Source organism: Vigna radiata, chromosome 4, assembly GCF_000741045.1.
Source record: "Vigna radiata var. radiata cultivar VC1973A chromosome 4, Vradiata_ver6, whole genome shotgun sequence".
Lineage (NCBI taxonomy): Eukaryota > Viridiplantae > Streptophyta > Magnoliopsida > Fabales > Fabaceae > Vigna > Vigna radiata.
Genome location: NC_028354.1, coordinates 15,404,366 through 15,421,472, shown reverse-complemented (window position 1 = coordinate 15,421,472; position 17,107 = coordinate 15,404,366). Strand labels below are relative to the sequence as shown.

General features: G+C 30.4%; 2 protein-coding genes across 3 annotated transcripts; both read right to left on the bottom strand.

The window, feature by feature from the left end:
• Positions 1–314: 314 nt before the first annotated feature.
• LOC106758091 (E2F transcription factor-like E2FE) lies at positions 315–6,792 on the bottom strand. 2 transcript variants are annotated; one of them, XM_014641004.2, is made up of 10 exons: positions 6,595–6,792; positions 6,391–6,511; positions 6,235–6,312; positions 6,099–6,155; positions 5,892–6,000; positions 4,708–4,775; positions 4,546–4,615; positions 3,120–3,181; positions 2,589–2,997; positions 315–606 (listed from the first exon to the last, which is right to left on the bottom strand). In XM_014641004.2, exons 1-10 carry the CDS (start codon positions 6,660–6,662, stop codon positions 518–520), a joined length of 1,131 nt encoding a protein of 376 aa, XP_014496490.1. In that variant the 5' UTR covers positions 6,663–6,792; the 3' UTR covers positions 315–517. The 2 variants fall into 2 exon arrangements, with proteins under 2 accessions (XP_014496490.1, XP_014496491.1); XM_014641005.2 differs by having other exon boundaries at positions 2,581–2,997; positions 6,595–6,791.
• Positions 6,793–12,880: 6,088 nt separating this feature from the next.
• Positions 12,881–14,781, bottom strand: LOC106758125. Its single transcript, XM_014641055.2, has 3 exons — positions 14,592–14,781; positions 14,423–14,511; positions 12,881–13,215 (listed from the first exon to the last, which is right to left on the bottom strand). Exons 1-3 carry the CDS (start codon positions 14,616–14,618, stop codon positions 13,062–13,064), a joined length of 270 nt encoding a protein of 89 aa, XP_014496541.1. The 5' UTR covers positions 14,619–14,781; the 3' UTR covers positions 12,881–13,061.
• Between the last annotated feature and the right edge of the window lie 2,326 nt (positions 14,782–17,107).

Below are 17,107 nucleotides of genomic sequence, written 5' to 3'. Positions count from 1 at the left end.
TTTGGCTTGAGCTGCTACATCTATTTGTATTTCAGCATGGATATTTAATTTAAGTAAATAAGTGAAAATATAAAGAAACAAGCAAAATTTAACAAATACTAAAAAAGAAAAGAGAATAGTAATTTACATATGGACATTTTAGTTTTAAGTAAATGTGTAAAAAAAGTGCAATTATTAAATTTAATAATTGAAAATATAAATTGATAGTTTATGGAATGATATTCACTTTGTATATTATAATTAATTAATAAACAACAAATGAAATAAAAAAAAAAACAATTGATCATAAACAAGGAAATCAACACGCTAACAGATGAAAAACTAAATTCTTTAATGGACATTTCTTTTTCAGAAAGCTGCAATAAATTTAATAACTTTAAAAATTATTTAATACACGGAAAGCATGGATTCCATTTTGAGAAAACTACGACAATTTGACTAACTTTAGTCATTTAATACATGGAGAACATGGATTCTTGAGAAAGCTACAATCTTTTACTACCTTCGGACACGTCAATTATAAGGTTTTGGTTGGCTTTTTCTCAGCAACTTCAGAGTACCATGATTTCCACGCATCCATGTAATGAGAGAATAGATCTCTCAAAGCTGCATCACAAGAAACACATACATCAAATAAATTTTATTTTCAAAAGAAGGTTCATTGAAATGGAAAGTAGAAATCTACCAATTGTTGTAACCCAATTCCATAATACTATAGAAAATCAAAGACATTTATACTTTTACATCAAAACTTTAACTTATTTGATTGAATTGTCTCCTGAACATCTTTTGACTAGCTTCAATCACAACATAATGTAAAAATCTCAACCGGACCGACCATATTTCAACTCAGCCTGAACCTGAACATATTTAAATTTGATTATGGCTTGATGAGTATGTTAAACTTTACCTCGAACAAAGCATCTCAATTTAAACTTGGTCAAGTCATATTCAACCCGCTTGTGATGAAAGGCATAATCAATAAGAACCGAAGCATCACATTTTCAATTCAGTCTACACCAAGACATATTTGGTTCAATCTCAGTCAATAATTTAAAATCAAACCGATTAAAAAATCATATTTGATCTTATATTCAATCATTAATTGAATTGCATGGGATATGGATATGGACTCAATTTTTATCCATGTACACATCTATTTATATTTAATGCGTACTACACATCTCCAAACTGAACATTAAGCAATCAATGGGCTTTCCATATAACATTAAAAAAGGCAAATCATTAGGAATGATCATAAAGTTGATAGATTCATTAAGAATGTTAGTGGTAGGGCGTTAGAATCTTATTACAAGTTATAAGACTTCCTAAATTAAGAGTACGAGATTTTAATGTAGAGTTTAAAAGGTCTCAGACTCTTCAACTACACCCACCTTTTGTAGTGTAATTTGTAGGCTTTATCAATTTAATTGTTAGAAAGAAATGAACTAAACCAAATCAGTTGCATGCTAATTTTTCTTCCCTATAAAATACTAATCAGTAGGTATATATCATTCAAGGCGAGAACATGGAATACAGGGTGAATTCTTGTGGAATTATGCTGTCAGTTAAGATGCAAGAAATTATGCTGTTCCTACTAATTTACCATCAAAACTGTGAAGAAAACTGAAGAGATAATAAAAAGAACAAGACTGGCATTTCTTTATTGATAATACTTGAATACAATGCAAACCCTGCATAACAAACCTATTTAAGAGATTATACTTTAGTTCTATCCTACATATATCTGATTGAATCATTGGGCACCCTGCCTAATATATCCATCCCCTTCCAAAATGATTCTCACTGTAACTAACTCATCCTCCCCAACCTATCAATGCCCCTCTAAGTTGATGTTGACCATCGAACAACCAACCATAGTAATCGAACTCCTATCATTACAGAGAACATGCCCTGCTCTTCACTTTCAGTCTATTGGAACTCAGGCACCTACCTACTTGCAAGTTGCAAACATCTACCCACTGCATACCACACATGTTGACCCTCTAAAAAGAATTATAAATAGGGTTGCCTATAAGGTAAACGTGCAAACTAAAACAAATATTTAATTTTTTCATTCTTTTCCACAAAAAGGCTTTTAATTAACAAAGCCAATAAATGAACTTGTTAAATATAAATCATTCTAAATTTCCATCTACCAACTTGAATTTTGACATCAAAGGGACAGAAAATATTTTAGATTTTTTTTCTTATAAACATAGTACATATATAAAAATTAGTTTCCATTTCAGAAGGTTAAGCAGGGTACTGGTGCAATTATGATTTGTAATTCAGCAATATGCAAGTAGATTTACTCAACATTCGGAGAAACAAGAGAACATGATTTCAGAAGAAACTAAATAATGTAGTCAAGTTGCAGTCTTTGTTTCGCATTAGCTAATAAAATTGTAACTTTACACTTAGTAAGTAACATTTACAGTCATAATTCAAACAGAAGACAGTAGAGTCTACTATTTTTTTGCCGTAACAAATGAAGGATAAATTTACATCTAGTACAACTGTTCTTATGCAGATATATACCAAAGAAAATTCCATATCTATTAAGCAGGGGAGGATTACCTAGATACCTTGGTTTTGATACTGAGGACGATGAACCTGTGCGAGGCTGTCCCAGTCATGCACCTGATTCCCGCTACTATTTTCAGAGGTTCCGACTTTGGGCACATAAGCTGGAGCGAAAGGACCAAACTGATAGCTCTTTGATGTTTGTTTTGCATCTTTTTCAAAGTTGCTTCTGTCGGGCTGTACTCTGTAACTGATATTTTCTTGTTGATTTTGCATTTTACAGGTGTGGCCATCCAAGAGAAAATCAGTTTTGCTCCTTTTAAAACTTGTGTTTGTGATGTCAGTTCCAAATTTTCTTTTCCCTGGCTCATTGAAATTTGAATTGTGAGCTAAGTCAACTGATTCACTCCATGCTTTACCTCTCCAACCCAACCACCTAAATGCTGGTTTTCTTGTATTTGTTGTATGGGTCTGCATCCATAGCAAACTCATCTTAAGACTACCGTAATTCATTTGAATACAGAAAGCTGCAGAGCCAACTCCTTTTGTAAGATTCTAAGAGGAAATTTAAAGTGAACCAAGGAGAATATCACCTTCTCGATTAGGTTCATGGAGGATAACACATTTGCAATATCATATAGGCGCCTGACTTTAGCTGAAAGGACAGTATCATACAAGTAAAAACTGAGAAAGTTAAATTCTTCCTTTGTCAATCCATGATGAACAAGCATAAGGATGTAAATGGAAGAGTTTACATCTTAGGACATACAATTAGGTAAGTGTTTGAGAAATAGGTAATCAAATCGGGATTCAAATAACAAGTCGCCAAGCTATTTTTTAAAAGACTGAAATATTACTTTAATATATCATACAGATCACATATAGTTTTCAATGTAAACAATTTCAATTAAAAATAAATACAGCAATTTAAGCAGAAAACTATAATTTTCATTTATAGTTTATTATATCCATAATACAATAGAAACGAAAATAAACATTTATGAATAAAAGTAAACAAATGGATTAAATTAGATAAGACCCTCTAGAATCTTTTTATCTGAACTTATCTAGTTTCAAAATCTGTTTCTTCTAAAATAAAAAAAAAATAAAAAAAAAAAAAAAAATCATGCTTCTATAACATACCTTAATTGAATTGCATATAATGATAAAAAAATTTATTCTTATTATATCCATTTATATTCATTTATAGACAATTTAGATATACATATATATGTAGATACGCATATAAAATACTATAAACAATTTTTTCTACAGAAACTTTTTAACTGGAATGTCATATAAAATAACACTATTAGATATATCTGAGTTTATGATAACCTTAGTTTAGAAGAATGGAAACAAAACGACTAAATAACTGTATGGATTACTTGCATTGAATGAGTGAGTGGCAAATAAAGTAGTGAAATAACAAAATAAGATAAGTTTACAAGTGTTTTTTCAATTCCTTTTCATTTAAAAATTTAAACTGGCGTAACTTTTAAATATTTTTCACGAAACTAGGAGAAAAAATATAAATTGTTGAATTGTATCAACGATAATAACTTAAGAGATTCATTTATGATACAATTAAATTGTATCAATTATTAATCTTAGATTCTCATAACTATAGAAAACTTAAAAGATTAACTTATGATCTGTCCATGAACAGTCTTTGACTTATTTTGATAAATTTTTCAAAATAACTCATGAAAATGACTTGCTATCTATATAAAAGAAAAATACTAGCACCATTCTCTAAGACGCACATCTAAACACACTCGTTTCTAATAACTGAAACTTACTAAACATCACTAAATTTTGTCTCACTTTTTTCTATTAAGTCTTATACATGCTTTGTAGTTCGAATAAATTTTAACCAGTAATAGAATGTGTTAGAAAGTGTATTGACAGCCCTCCTACACATAAAAATAGTTTACACATTAATACTATAAGCACTTTGTTCTAGAAGTACTTAATTAAGATATTTACCAAGGCATACCAGAGTTTAGTATCACTTACTCCTCATTATTGATGTATTAGCATTTCCAAGCAACAGCTTTGCAGCTTCGTCAAGGGAGATCATTTCGATCTGAAAAGTATGTTGTTAAAAATGTCAACATATATCAACATGTTATAAATTTAGAATATTCGAGAAACATTACATAAATTAGCGACACTTACACTAGAGCAGATAAAAAGCTTAACAAAATTCTGAGTAAGCAATGCCAGAGACTTTTCCCTTCTGTTTTCTGCAATGGCAAATACCACAACAGCCTTTAGGTTTCATATTTCAAAGAAAATAAATACCAATAACATACTACCTGAATTGCTTAACCAAACCACACCCGTTTAAAGTCCACACGATTATGATAAAGATTGAAGGTATATTATAAGTGGTAAAGCATCCTTGCCATCAACAAATAAAACAGCTACGCCAAAATAACGTAGTCTCCTATTTAGGGATTGAGTTACGTGTTTATTTGAAAGAATGTTGGCAAAATTAATTTGATCGAAACTATTTTGGTTAAAATTAATATTAAAGTGATATGATTTATGCTTGGATTTTTGCATCCAAAAAACTGGTAATAAAATTCAATATAACTTTTTTATCAAACACAAAAACTACGTAAATTTGATACAACTCAGAATTAATTTTAAGGTCAATTAAATACTTACTGTGAAACTAAACATCTAAACATGTACCTAAAATCACATTAACTGATTAACGTGATTCTGAAGAAATCAACATGAAACCAAAAACGCACGATTCGACCTTGGAATCCATTTCTGTTCATAAAAATGAGGCAGTACATTAAAAACTTTTGGCAACTCTTTTTATTTGTTAGAGAAAAACCTTATTAATAACCAACAATAATGTTAAGAAATCTCCTCAGCTCCCATGTCGAACGTCACAAAATAATCACCTATTTTCTCTGTTCAATACCTCTTCTGTTATTTTTCTTCAAAAAAACTCAAATTGAGTATTTCTACTCTGACAGTCATATGATTGGTCACTTATCAGCTTGATGATCCACTATAGCTTTGGAAAAAGTGGATCGATCTCAGTCATTCTTCTGATTCAATGTTCAACAGTTTTAATATATAAATCGAGGGGGAAAGATTGAATGAAAACCAGAAAGGTGGGATTACTAAGTGAACAGGGTGCAGTTCCTTATTAAACCTTGGAGCATCCACTTCCTGAGACAACATGCCACAGACTTGTAGTATTTTTCACAATAACATTCCCAATGGCAAATAAATATTTATAACATATTTATTGAAGTGAAATTTAAAAACCAACGCAGCCAATGATTTTTAAATCAGCAAAATATTCGGAAACAAAAAGAAAAAAAAAATAAAAATACCGTTCTTAGAGGATAGACCAAGAGCGGTGGAATCAGGAATTTCCTTGTCATTCTGACTTTCAGTATTGACAATGGGAGAAGTTTCCTCCTCATCCTCATCATCAGACACCTAAACCAACAACAACAATTAAACACTAAATTAACAATTAACGCGCAAAACTACGAAATAAAATCCTAAAATGAAAACACCAAAGGCAATTCTCTCACTTTCGCGCTGTCATTGGAGTCATCAAAAGACCCAGGATTCTCTTTCAAACCATCTTCCTACAAAAACCTAAAATAAACATCAAATCTTAAACGCCAATAGTCCAACACATTCATTTAATTTCGGAAGAAAAACAACCTTGAGTTCTTGCAAAGCCTCGGGAATCGCAGAAAAGCCTTTCCAGGTATACTGATTCTTAGCTTTTCTGGCCAGCACCTGAAATATAAAAACCAATAATTTAAAAAAAGAAAACATAAAGCAAGCAGAAAACCTTGTAAGCGATCGAATACAAACCCCGACGCTCTCTAGGACGTTGACGATGTCGTAGATCCGGCGTCTCTCAACACCTAATCGCGATGCGGCGTCATCGAGACCAATTAAGCGGACGCCATCTCTGTTGTATAGCCTGAGAAAACTGCAAGATGAAGAAGCGCGTGAGAAGTAAAGGATGAAATTGAATTGGAAAGAAGCGATTGAGAGAGATAGTGAGAAAGAGACTTGGTGCACAATAAGCCGAGTGATTTCTGCTTTCGGCTATAGGTGTGGTGGGTTGAGGAGGTAGACATGGAATTGTAGGAGCATCGACCAGGATGGATGGGTTAGGGTAGACTGTGGAGAGAGAAGAAGAACAAGTGTTGGGACGGCGGGATAATAGTGTTTAAAAAGCGGGAATCAACCACAAGACCCCACATTGTTTTTTTCCTCCTTATATATCAACCAGAACTACATCCTATTATATTTAACTAAGTTTTAAATTTTAAAAACTTATGTTACTTTTTGCGTGATTAGGTTTCTGTACAACACAAGCGTGTTGCGGTGTCATCAATCATGTCTAGCGCCCGAATCATTTTTATCTATACAAAAATATGTGCTTTTTTTACTCAAATATTTATATATCATATTTTAATTTATTTATATTTATTACTTATTACGACACATAAATTTAAATTATATATTCTCAATTAACATTATTATTTATATAGTTCTCAGATATTAATTATAATTTTAAGATTTTATATAGTTATTAGATAAATAAAATATAAGTTATATTATTCAATTAACATGTCTTTTTTTATAATTTTCATAATTTGCAAAAAGAATAACTTACAAATCAATTTTTTGAAAATTATAAGTAATTTTAATGAAAAATTGTCACTCAAACACAACTTTTCCTTTATCTTATTCATTATTTTCTATATAGAGTCAAGAACATAAAAAAATATATATATTACTTGAACTTGATTCTTTATTATTCTATTATTACTATTAATATTTGACTTCTATTATAATTATCTTCTTAGTAATAATTATTAATTATATCATAATTATTATGTCAATTAATATTGTGTAGTAAAAACTGTTATAACTATTTTATTGTCATTATTTTAATATTTTGATTGGTTACAAGTCTTATTATTTATTTATTATTATTATTTGAAAAAATAATATCTATGACATGATTAAAATGAAAAATTTAGCTATAAAAATAATTATCAATATTACTTATGTTGAAAAGAGAGAAAAATATTTTAACCGTTTTGAAAAAAAAATATTAACCAGCTAAAAACCGTCACAAAATTTGTTTCTTTTATAATCTTTTATTATATCTTAACAATTAAAATACTCACAAATTATTTAAAATGTTTTTTAAAATTTTAATTTTTAATTATTATTCATTAATTTTGTAATATCTTATTTAATAATATAAAGCATTCTAAATTCTTATAGTGCACAAAGAGATAAAATGTACAAAAGATTAATACAATTATTCATTGTAATAATATATCAATATAAAGTATATACAAAACAACCTAAACTAACAGAGTCATTCAAAACTAAAGAGTTCTTATATTTAACATCTAAGATAAAAATAAAATGTTTATATTTCAATCTTCACCTTCCATCAAAGGCATTTCAGATTCTACTTCATCATTTACTAATATCATCACGAGGTGATCATTGTAAAAAATAAACAACATAAAAAAAATAATTTAGGACAAGCTAGTGTTCAAGAGGAATTTCATAAAATAATATCATCATATGCAATATTAGTCCAACATGTATAATTTACTACAATCATGAAAACATACGTACAGTTGATTTTAGACTCAATTATTCGGATACATGTTTTGACATACGTATTCAATGCAAGTATACACTCGTAGTAGTATCTATAATTTGCGAACAATAGAAACATTATCAGGACACACCCTTAGAACCATTGATCAATAAAGAGTCTTACAGAAGACTCAAAAGTCACATGCAAGCTTAGATAGCTCACATGCATGGGAAAATGCATAAACTGAGGAGAAGAATAGAAATCAACTTACTTTTTTGCAAAAACTGATCGATTGAAGTAGAAAACAACACCTCAAGGATCACTCAAACAATATCTAATCTTCAAACATATGAACAGTGAGCCATAATTCTTAGAGAGAGAGTATAGAGCTCTTTGAGAAAGAGTTTTAGAGATATGGTATATTTTTATGTTATGAAACTCGTTAATAGAATTTGTATTTTTACGTTGAAGTTTTAATATTAAAATAATCGAATCTCATTATTAAAACACGTTAACACCTCTAAGACACTATCTTCTAAGCTCTTACGAATTTTATAATAAATAATTAAATTATTTATATTATTTAGAATTAGTTTTTGATTTGATAAAAACAATATTAATAATTAATTTTTCATTTAGCCTAAACATAATAATCTTTATCAGATTTGAAGATACAACATGCGCCTAAACCCAACCAAGTACACGTTTGGCGACAAAACATGGAAGTTTCTCGAATTCATACTAACCGCCCAGGGCATAGAATCCAATCGAAACAAGTATGCGATAATCCTCAACATGAGAAGCTCCCATAATCTCAAGGAAGTATGGAGGCTAATCGATTGGCCTAGCTCACTTTCTATATCTTTACCTAGGTTGGCTGAAAAAATAAAGTCGATTTTGAATGTCGTGAAGAAGAGAAAAAAACAAAATGTATGTATACGTGTGCGTATATACAAACTTCTACCATGTTCTCACGTATATATAAGTATCAGCATGTACTGTTTGAACGAAAGGAACACGAACTTATGTGTATTTTCAACCATTCAAACATAACACAATGGTTTTGTAGTTGTTTTCTTACTAATATTTTAGTTTGTCCATTATAAGTATGAATATAATTCTATATTATTTAAATATATAATAAATAAAAATATTTTCAATTGCATAAATTGTATTATAATTAAAACGTACAATAAGTACTTGAATTTTCTTAGTCCATAATGAAAAGTCGTAGAGTCCAACAAAAGAGAAAGCAAGAAAACAAATATGCAGCCATAGGAAGGAGAAAAAGAAGATTCATAGAGAAAAGAACTGAAAACTTCTTTATTTATTAAAGGAAAGAAACTAATTCAATTGATTAACACTATAAGAGTATTTGCTATACAAGAACATATATAAATAAACAAAAACAAAAACAAAAGAGCACGTAGGACAGAACACTAAAAACAACACAAAATCAAAAGAACACGTAGCTTCCAGTCTCCTCAAGTTGAGAATAAATGTTTTTCATTCCTAGCTCGGAGAGATAAACTTTTTACAAATAAGGAGGTAAAAGCTTGACAAATATATCAACAATATGTAGCAAGGATGAGATGGGGATAAGCTTACGGAAGCCATGTGCAACTTTTTCTAAACAATGTGAATGTGAATCTCAATGTATTTGGTATGTTCATGAAGACTTTATTAAAAATAATTTAACTGACAAGACTAATTGTCACAATGTAACAATGTTGGTTGTCAAAAGACATTTTAAATTGATAAATCCTTGACATGAGTTTTCAGTTATAAATCTTTATGACAAACATAAAGATGAATTGTTTTGTTTAAGATTATTAAGATATGTTGAGATCAATGTTAACGGTTTTCTATATACAAGAATAATATATAATAAAAGTGAAAGCTCTTAAGCTTCACTAGATTCAAGAGACTTAGTTTAGGTAAGACAAATTAATTTAAATTCTTATAAGTTTCATGTACTAATTAATATGGTAGTAAAAATGTTGTGAATAAGTTGTTTAAGAAATTTTGGTATCTAATTAATTATTAAATATTGAGTCGAGTTGTTGAAGAGGATTGCCATGTTGATTATCAAATATGAAGAGTGATTTGATACCTATGAAACATACTTTAATTGTGTAATTAGTGAATTGAATTGAGATAACCATTGAGTCAAACTAGTTGGGTGATAAGTCTTAAAACCACTATTTTCTTTTTGATCCGAGAAACCATTTAAAAAATTAAGTTGGAACTAATGAAACTCTGATATATTTATGAGATTTATGAAATTATGCAAACTCATTCCACGAGCCATCCACTCATTGAAAAAAAAATTCATGTTTTCAAAATCCAAAACTTACTAGCTAGAATTCATTGGGCAAGTCGAAACCTAATGAACAAAGCAAAACTTTGTGAGCCTTTTCAATAATACATCGCCCAGTGAACAAAATTCATTTTATTAAAAACAATAAAGCTCATGATGGTCTGGTAGTTGAGTGATTTTGATTTAATGAGCAAATTTATTTTGTTGTCTGTACTAGGTCCTTGGGTGAGTAAATCTCTCATTAAGCAAAATTTGATAAAAATCGAAAGAACTCAAAAGAGATTGGTTATTTGGCAAGTTAGGATTTATTGGATAAGTATACCTTCAAAGGTAACTCATTGACCAAATTAGGATGCTCGCTAAGTGAATCTTTATTTTTAAAAACCTATAGCTTTGTCTCGCTAGACAGGTGTGGATATTGTTAAAAACTCAAACTGCAAGAATATTTCCTGAGGCGTGTAGTGTCAAAAACTCAAACCGCAAAAATTTCCTGAGGCGTGTAGTGACAGTGTCCTTAAGAACTTATCCGCGGTGTATTGCGCAAGTTCTCAGGATACAATAGGAACTTTCCAGAATATTTCTAAGGATTTCAAGGATCTCAGAAAAGAGTATAAATTAAACCCAGAATAATTTTAGAAGAGGAAAAGAAGAAAGGAGAATGAGAAAAGACCGCTTTTAGTGTGTTTTGGAATAAGGAAATAGCTCTCTAGTTATAGAGATAGGAAAGAATAAAATAAATTAAAACCAATCAATGATTTTAACGCTACAAAATTAATTAACATTGAAAATTTTGAATGTTGACATACTATCGCTTAACAACGTATCTTTTGTAATAATCTAACATTATTACAACATATTCTTGCTAAGCAAGAGGAGAAGATTTTGAGTAAAAAAATAGTGTTTTTTTTAAGATCTTAGCAATGTATGTATGATTTATGATGTGTGAGGCAAAGTATAGTTAACCATAATCGTGGTTTTTGTGAGGATGTATGTGTAACTGATAGAGTTATAATTTATTGTTTGTCTGTGTGTTTATGACTAGGTAAAACTAGATGATTAACCATAATATGTATAAGTGTGTATATGATTGAATAAAGTTAGAGTCTTGGCCATAATTTATTTTTGGTGTATATGTGGTTGAGTAGAGCCAACGAGTAATATCCATAATTTATTAGTGTGTATTGATGTGGTTTTGAATTATGTGAATGCAGTTATTTCTAAAGAAAAAAAAATATCTTAAAAGGTTGTGCATGAAATGGTTATTTAACAAGATATTATCTTGATTATATTAATGTTGCTTTCACGTATAAGAAAACATTAGAGTGAGAATTGATGAATTTTCCTAAACCTAATGTAAAAAACAATTATATCTAATATATTGTAAGAGATTTCTCTTCTCATATAAAAAAGGATTTAGGTTCTAGAAGTAACTCAATAAGAATGATTGGTATAATAATATGACAAGTACAAAAATTTCCAAGTCTGTTTAATATAAGTTATTAAATACACGAATTTCAGAAAGTATAATAAAATATCTATGGGCATGTGAATTTAAATAGTTATGATGTGACTTTAAATAGTTATCATGAGATGCAAGTACATCTATTAGTGTGTATAGTCACTTGTTTTTTAATGAACTTATAAGAATATGTGTTTGCATAAATTATGTTAATTACAATTCTTTTATCTTGTTCAAAATTCCAACGTATCCTATTATATGGCTTGTGTTTGTCTAAATTTGTTACACGAATGCAGAAGATACTTTAAAAAGATGTTCTTAGCAGTGATAGACGGTTAAGTGTCAGAGAAAGCCTTTTCTTTCGTTTTTGGGTTGTGATAGACATATATTTTTATTTGTATATGTATATATGTATATTTGATTTCTCTTAAAAAGATGTTAACTTCTATTTTGACAATTTTAATCTATGAGGAACGTAAATGTTGAGAAGATTATTTAAGGACACAATTACCGTATTGATTTTAAAACCAGAATCTCAAAACTTATTCCAATCAAAAACATTGCTAGAAACTAATATTCTTCAACAGCACATACTCCCTAAACACTGTCCAAAGATTTATTAATTTTACTACGCATTTCCTTGACATATAATAGATTCACATGCTGATTCAACAAGAAAAACAATCAGGATTATGAAGATACAATGCAAAACATAATAAACTCAACGAGTAGAGCAACAATTAAAAACACAAGGCCTAATTTTAAAGGACTGATTAAGGTGTTAATAGATAGAAACCCACGAGCCTGGGGTGTGTTTGCAAACCCGTTCAACAAGAGCAATTTGTGGCTCCCACGTTATGTGCCTAGGAAAGGGAATACTATGCCCTATTTTATTTTCAAAACCAGTTTCACCCCATACTTCAGCAGCAAAAGTTAGACACCATTATGGCAATAAAAGGACAGCAAACATTAATGCATCGAAACCAATATCATTATTCTCAAGCACAGCAAACTCACTGTACGGCCAGAGAAAGCAATCACATTTTTTTGTCTAATGCATGATATAGAACTGTCTTTAACATAATAGAATTCACATCTCACGTTAAACTTTGTTTATTCAAAGCAACTTAGTTGCGACTTGGGTCAGCAAAGAAGCTGTTGAGGGAGGGCATAATCTCTGGAGATCTGTTGCGCACATACTTCCTCAGGGAATGCTCGGTATACTTCTCTCCCTCGGCAAAGTTCTCCAACACTCCGGCCTTCCTTCCCTCCTTGTTCACCCTAAATAAATTACAAGAACAAAACAACCATCCATTATTAATAAGTGAAACACTGATACCGATTGATTAAATTAACTAACAGAAACAACTCTTATGGTGATGAATGATTCAGTGCATGATAAAAATTAATTGACTTTTCTAACAGAGGCTGTTCATTCAAGCTTTCCATTGGGATTGATTCCACTTATTTCAAAAATAATTAATACACAGTTTGATCTTTGAAAACGATAGCGTATTTATTCTGTCCCCAAAAGTGTCCATGTGTTACAACATGTGCAAAATTAAGTCCTAAAATCACATTTAGTCCTTTGAATCCTTTAATCACAAATATATAACCACCACGTGAATAAAGTGTAAGCAAAATTAACACATTAACAGAGCAACATGCACAGCATATTTACACTTTCGAGAGCTAATTAGTCTATGAGAATGCTAAACAAGACTGAGTAATCCGGGACTAAATTGTATATACCACCACTTACAAAGACAAAATATATATAGTGACACTTTCAAGGACCAAATTGCATATTAACTATTTAAAACATAATTAAAAAAAGTACTTATTTCCCAAAACATTCTAAACTGATTGAATCGAGTCAAGAATCATCCTGATTCTTCAGCTTATATTTGACAAGACTAGTCAAAGGAAGAAAATTTATCTATAATCATCACCTTCCCTCCTGTCCTGTTTTTCATCTTTCCCTCACCCTTTTATCTTTATGGAAAGTGATATTTTGAAAACCCTTTAAAATATAAGCACATAAAATATTTTAAAAACTAAACAGTTCACAAACTATCCCAAATCACAAATAATTCAGACGATCCCATCCAAACTAGAAAAAACCCTAACTACATAAGATTAAATTCAATAATTTTAAGGCCAATATGTAATCCCAGTCCATGATTTTGGTCTTCGCAATGTTTTCTCCGATTTAAGTCTACGTATCCTAACAAGACCACAATTTTATGTCAGGTCCAGGATTTAATCAGACCAAAACAAAACAAATAAAACATCTGCAAAATTGAGCATTGAACCAAAATTAAAAACCTGAAACTAAAACCGCAAAAAAAAATGACACTAAAAATAGAAGGACCAAATCGCATAACAGGAAAAAAATATATATATAATTTATCCTAAATTGAAAGACCAAAACCTATAACTGAAAGAAAAGAAATCAATTTAAAAACAGAAAGAAATTGAGATAGACCTGACTTCAGGGTTGATCAAGATATTACGAGCCAGTTGAAACCCACAGATCCCAATAGCAGCACCAACAGCGGCGAACAGCGGATACACCTGAAAAGAAACATCAAATCGGTGAAACCCTAAAACTAAAATAGTGGAATAAAATCGCCCCATGATGGATCAGAACGCACCTCGGGTCTGAGCCAGCGATTGGCCATGGATAGTTTCGGAGTTGAATCCTGAAAAGGGGAAGATAGAGAAGGAGAGAGAGAGAGAGAGAGAGAGAGGGCGCTGAGATAGACAGAAAGAGAAGAGTGAAAAGTGTGATAGAGAGACTTTATTATCAGGATTGGCGTGCTTAAAATATAGAGTAATTCCAAGGAGTGAAGATGCAACCCTAGTGGTGGTTTTATAAGTTACAACTTGCAAGGGTAGAAAAGGAATTCCAGTTATGCGTGTGCACGCAACTCGATACTCTGCCATCTAACAGCCAGTCATGAGACGCCAGCTCAACATTGAGTTTCTTTTGAATATAAAAGTGAAATTTATAACATAGAATGATATGGTCGTGAAGAATATTAGGTGGTTGGATTTGCACTCCTTGTGCTAGATCGTTTTAACATATTTGAAGAGATTTTTGCGACAGAAAAAAATAATATAGGATGGGTAGAATTCAACGCTTAAATAGAAATTCAGGTTGATTTTCTTTACATGTAACAAAAATTATTAAATTATCAATGATATTTGTGAAATGAGAATCGAATTTATGATAACAAAATCGATTACATTATTATTATTATTATTATTATTATTATTATTATTATTATTGTTATTATTATTATTATTATTATATTTATTATTATTATTATTATTATTATTATTATTATTAATAAAGTGGATGAGAGTGATGAAGAAAGAATGACAAATGATGATGATGGGTTCAGGATGGAGAATGAAACGGTGGTACATGATTGTAGAAATATTAATCTTGTATTGGATAAGTGGAGTAGAATAAAAAAAACGATGAGGAGAATAAGAAATGTTGATGAAGGGTCATTTATATTAATGAAGAAGTTGGAGACCATGACATAAATGAATAATACAAAACTAATTAATTGTCTTCTGATGTAGATAGTGATGACGATGTGAGTTTGAATAAGGAGAAGTTTCCAAAGTATAGAGTAGATGATATGATAAGACCTTTAAATTTAAATTGAGGATGGAGTTTCATTCATTGAAAGATTTTAAGACCGTGCTAATGGAGCATGGCGTTTAAATGGAAAAGAAGTTCAATTTGTCAAGAATGATCATAAGAGAGTTGGGGATGTGTGTAAAAAAAATGTGGTTTTTTAAGTATGGCTAGCAAGGTAGTAAACAACCATACATTTAGGGTGAAGACTCTGGTTGGGCGTAAAAAATGTGGAATGGTTTTTGGAAACAAAAGTGCAAGCAGTGTATTGCACAAGTATTGGTAGGCATATTTATAAATGTGGGTAACATGACAATGAACCAAATCATTGATGAAATTAAGAAGTCATGTAGTGTTGGAATAACTCTCTAGAAAGCTGGGAAAACAAAGCAACTTGAAATGGATTCTTTAATATGGAGATGGAGAATGACAATATGGTCGTCTATATGATTATGTGACTAAATTATTAAGAGTTAAGGCTGGAACCAACCTTCCAGATTAAGGTCAATCAACCCCAACCCACTTTGCCACAAAGGTTTGAGTCATTTTACATGTGTTTAAAGGGCTGTAAAGAGGGTTTCTTAGGTAGTTGTAGACCCTTCATTGGAGTATATGGTTGTCATCTAAAGACAAGATATGGTGGTCAATTGTTAGTGGCAGTGGGCAGAGACCCTAATGACCTTTCCACTAGCTTTTGTTGTGGTCGAAAATGAATGTAAAGACACATGGAGCTGGTTTTTAACATTATTGATGGCTGATATTTGGGACATAGATTATCAACGCTGGGTATTTATTTCGAATGAACAAAATATTAATTTTCAAGTTTTATTACCTAATTTAATTCCATATAATTTTGATTATTTAACAAAAGGTTAATCTTCTTTGTAGGGATTAATGATAATGTTCGACGAGATTTTGAATAGGGAGGAGCACAAATTTTGTTTAAGGCATTTGTACAACAATTACAAGAAGAAATTTGGTGGAGGAGTTATCATTAGAGACCTTATAATGATGGCTAAGAAGGAAACATTTTATCAGAAATGAAAAAAAAATGGGTGAGTTGAAGAATATTAATATTGATGCTTATAATTGGTTACTTTCAATTCCAACAAAATCTTGGTGTAAACATGCATTCAGTAGTTATCTTGTAACATCCCATTTTTTTTATTACGTCACAAGTTAATAACAGGTCATTTTGCTCTAAGCAAAAAAACTTACAGGAACATCCCTATAAATTTTATATTGGGAAATAAATCTTAGTCCATAACATCCAAATAAAAAAAAACATTTATTACAAACTTGTAACATCAAACTCAATAAATCAAATAAGTTGAAAATGTTTGAAAGAAAAACAAAATAAATCTTTCCCAGTTTCTCCCCAATTAATTGCCGCTCTAGTCATCAACCAGAACATCTGTAATAACGTTTGCTCCCGTGTAACAACACGAGTTATACAATCATCGCATTCACATACACAAACAATAAGGGTGAGCTACCATATTCATCATGTAATAAAAT

Bases quoted from the DNA above. Each gene is read 5' to 3' on its own strand.
- LOC106758091 (XM_014641004.2), bottom strand. From the start codon at position 6,662: ATGTCTACCTCCTCAACCCACCACACCTATAGCCGAAAGCAGAAATCA. The intron at 6,313-6,390 runs GTTTGTATTCGA...TTTATATTTCAG, and splicing joins ACGTCCTAGAGAGCGTCGGG to GTGCTGGCCAGAAAAGCTAA. The intron at 6,156-6,234 runs GTTGTTTTTCTT...AGGTTTTTGTAG, and splicing joins AGGCTTTGCAAGAACTCAAG to GAAGATGGTTTGAAAGAGAA.
- LOC106758125 (XM_014641055.2), bottom strand. From the start codon at position 14,618: ATGGCCAATCGCTGGCTCAGACCCGAG. The intron at 14,512-14,591 runs GTGCGTTCTGAT...GTTTCTTTTCAG, and splicing joins ATCGCTGGCTCAGACCCGAG to GTGTATCCGCTGTTCGCCGC. The intron at 13,216-14,422 runs GTCTATCTCAAT...TAATTTATTTAG, and splicing joins TTGATCAACCCTGAAGTCAG to GGTGAACAAGGAGGGAAGGA.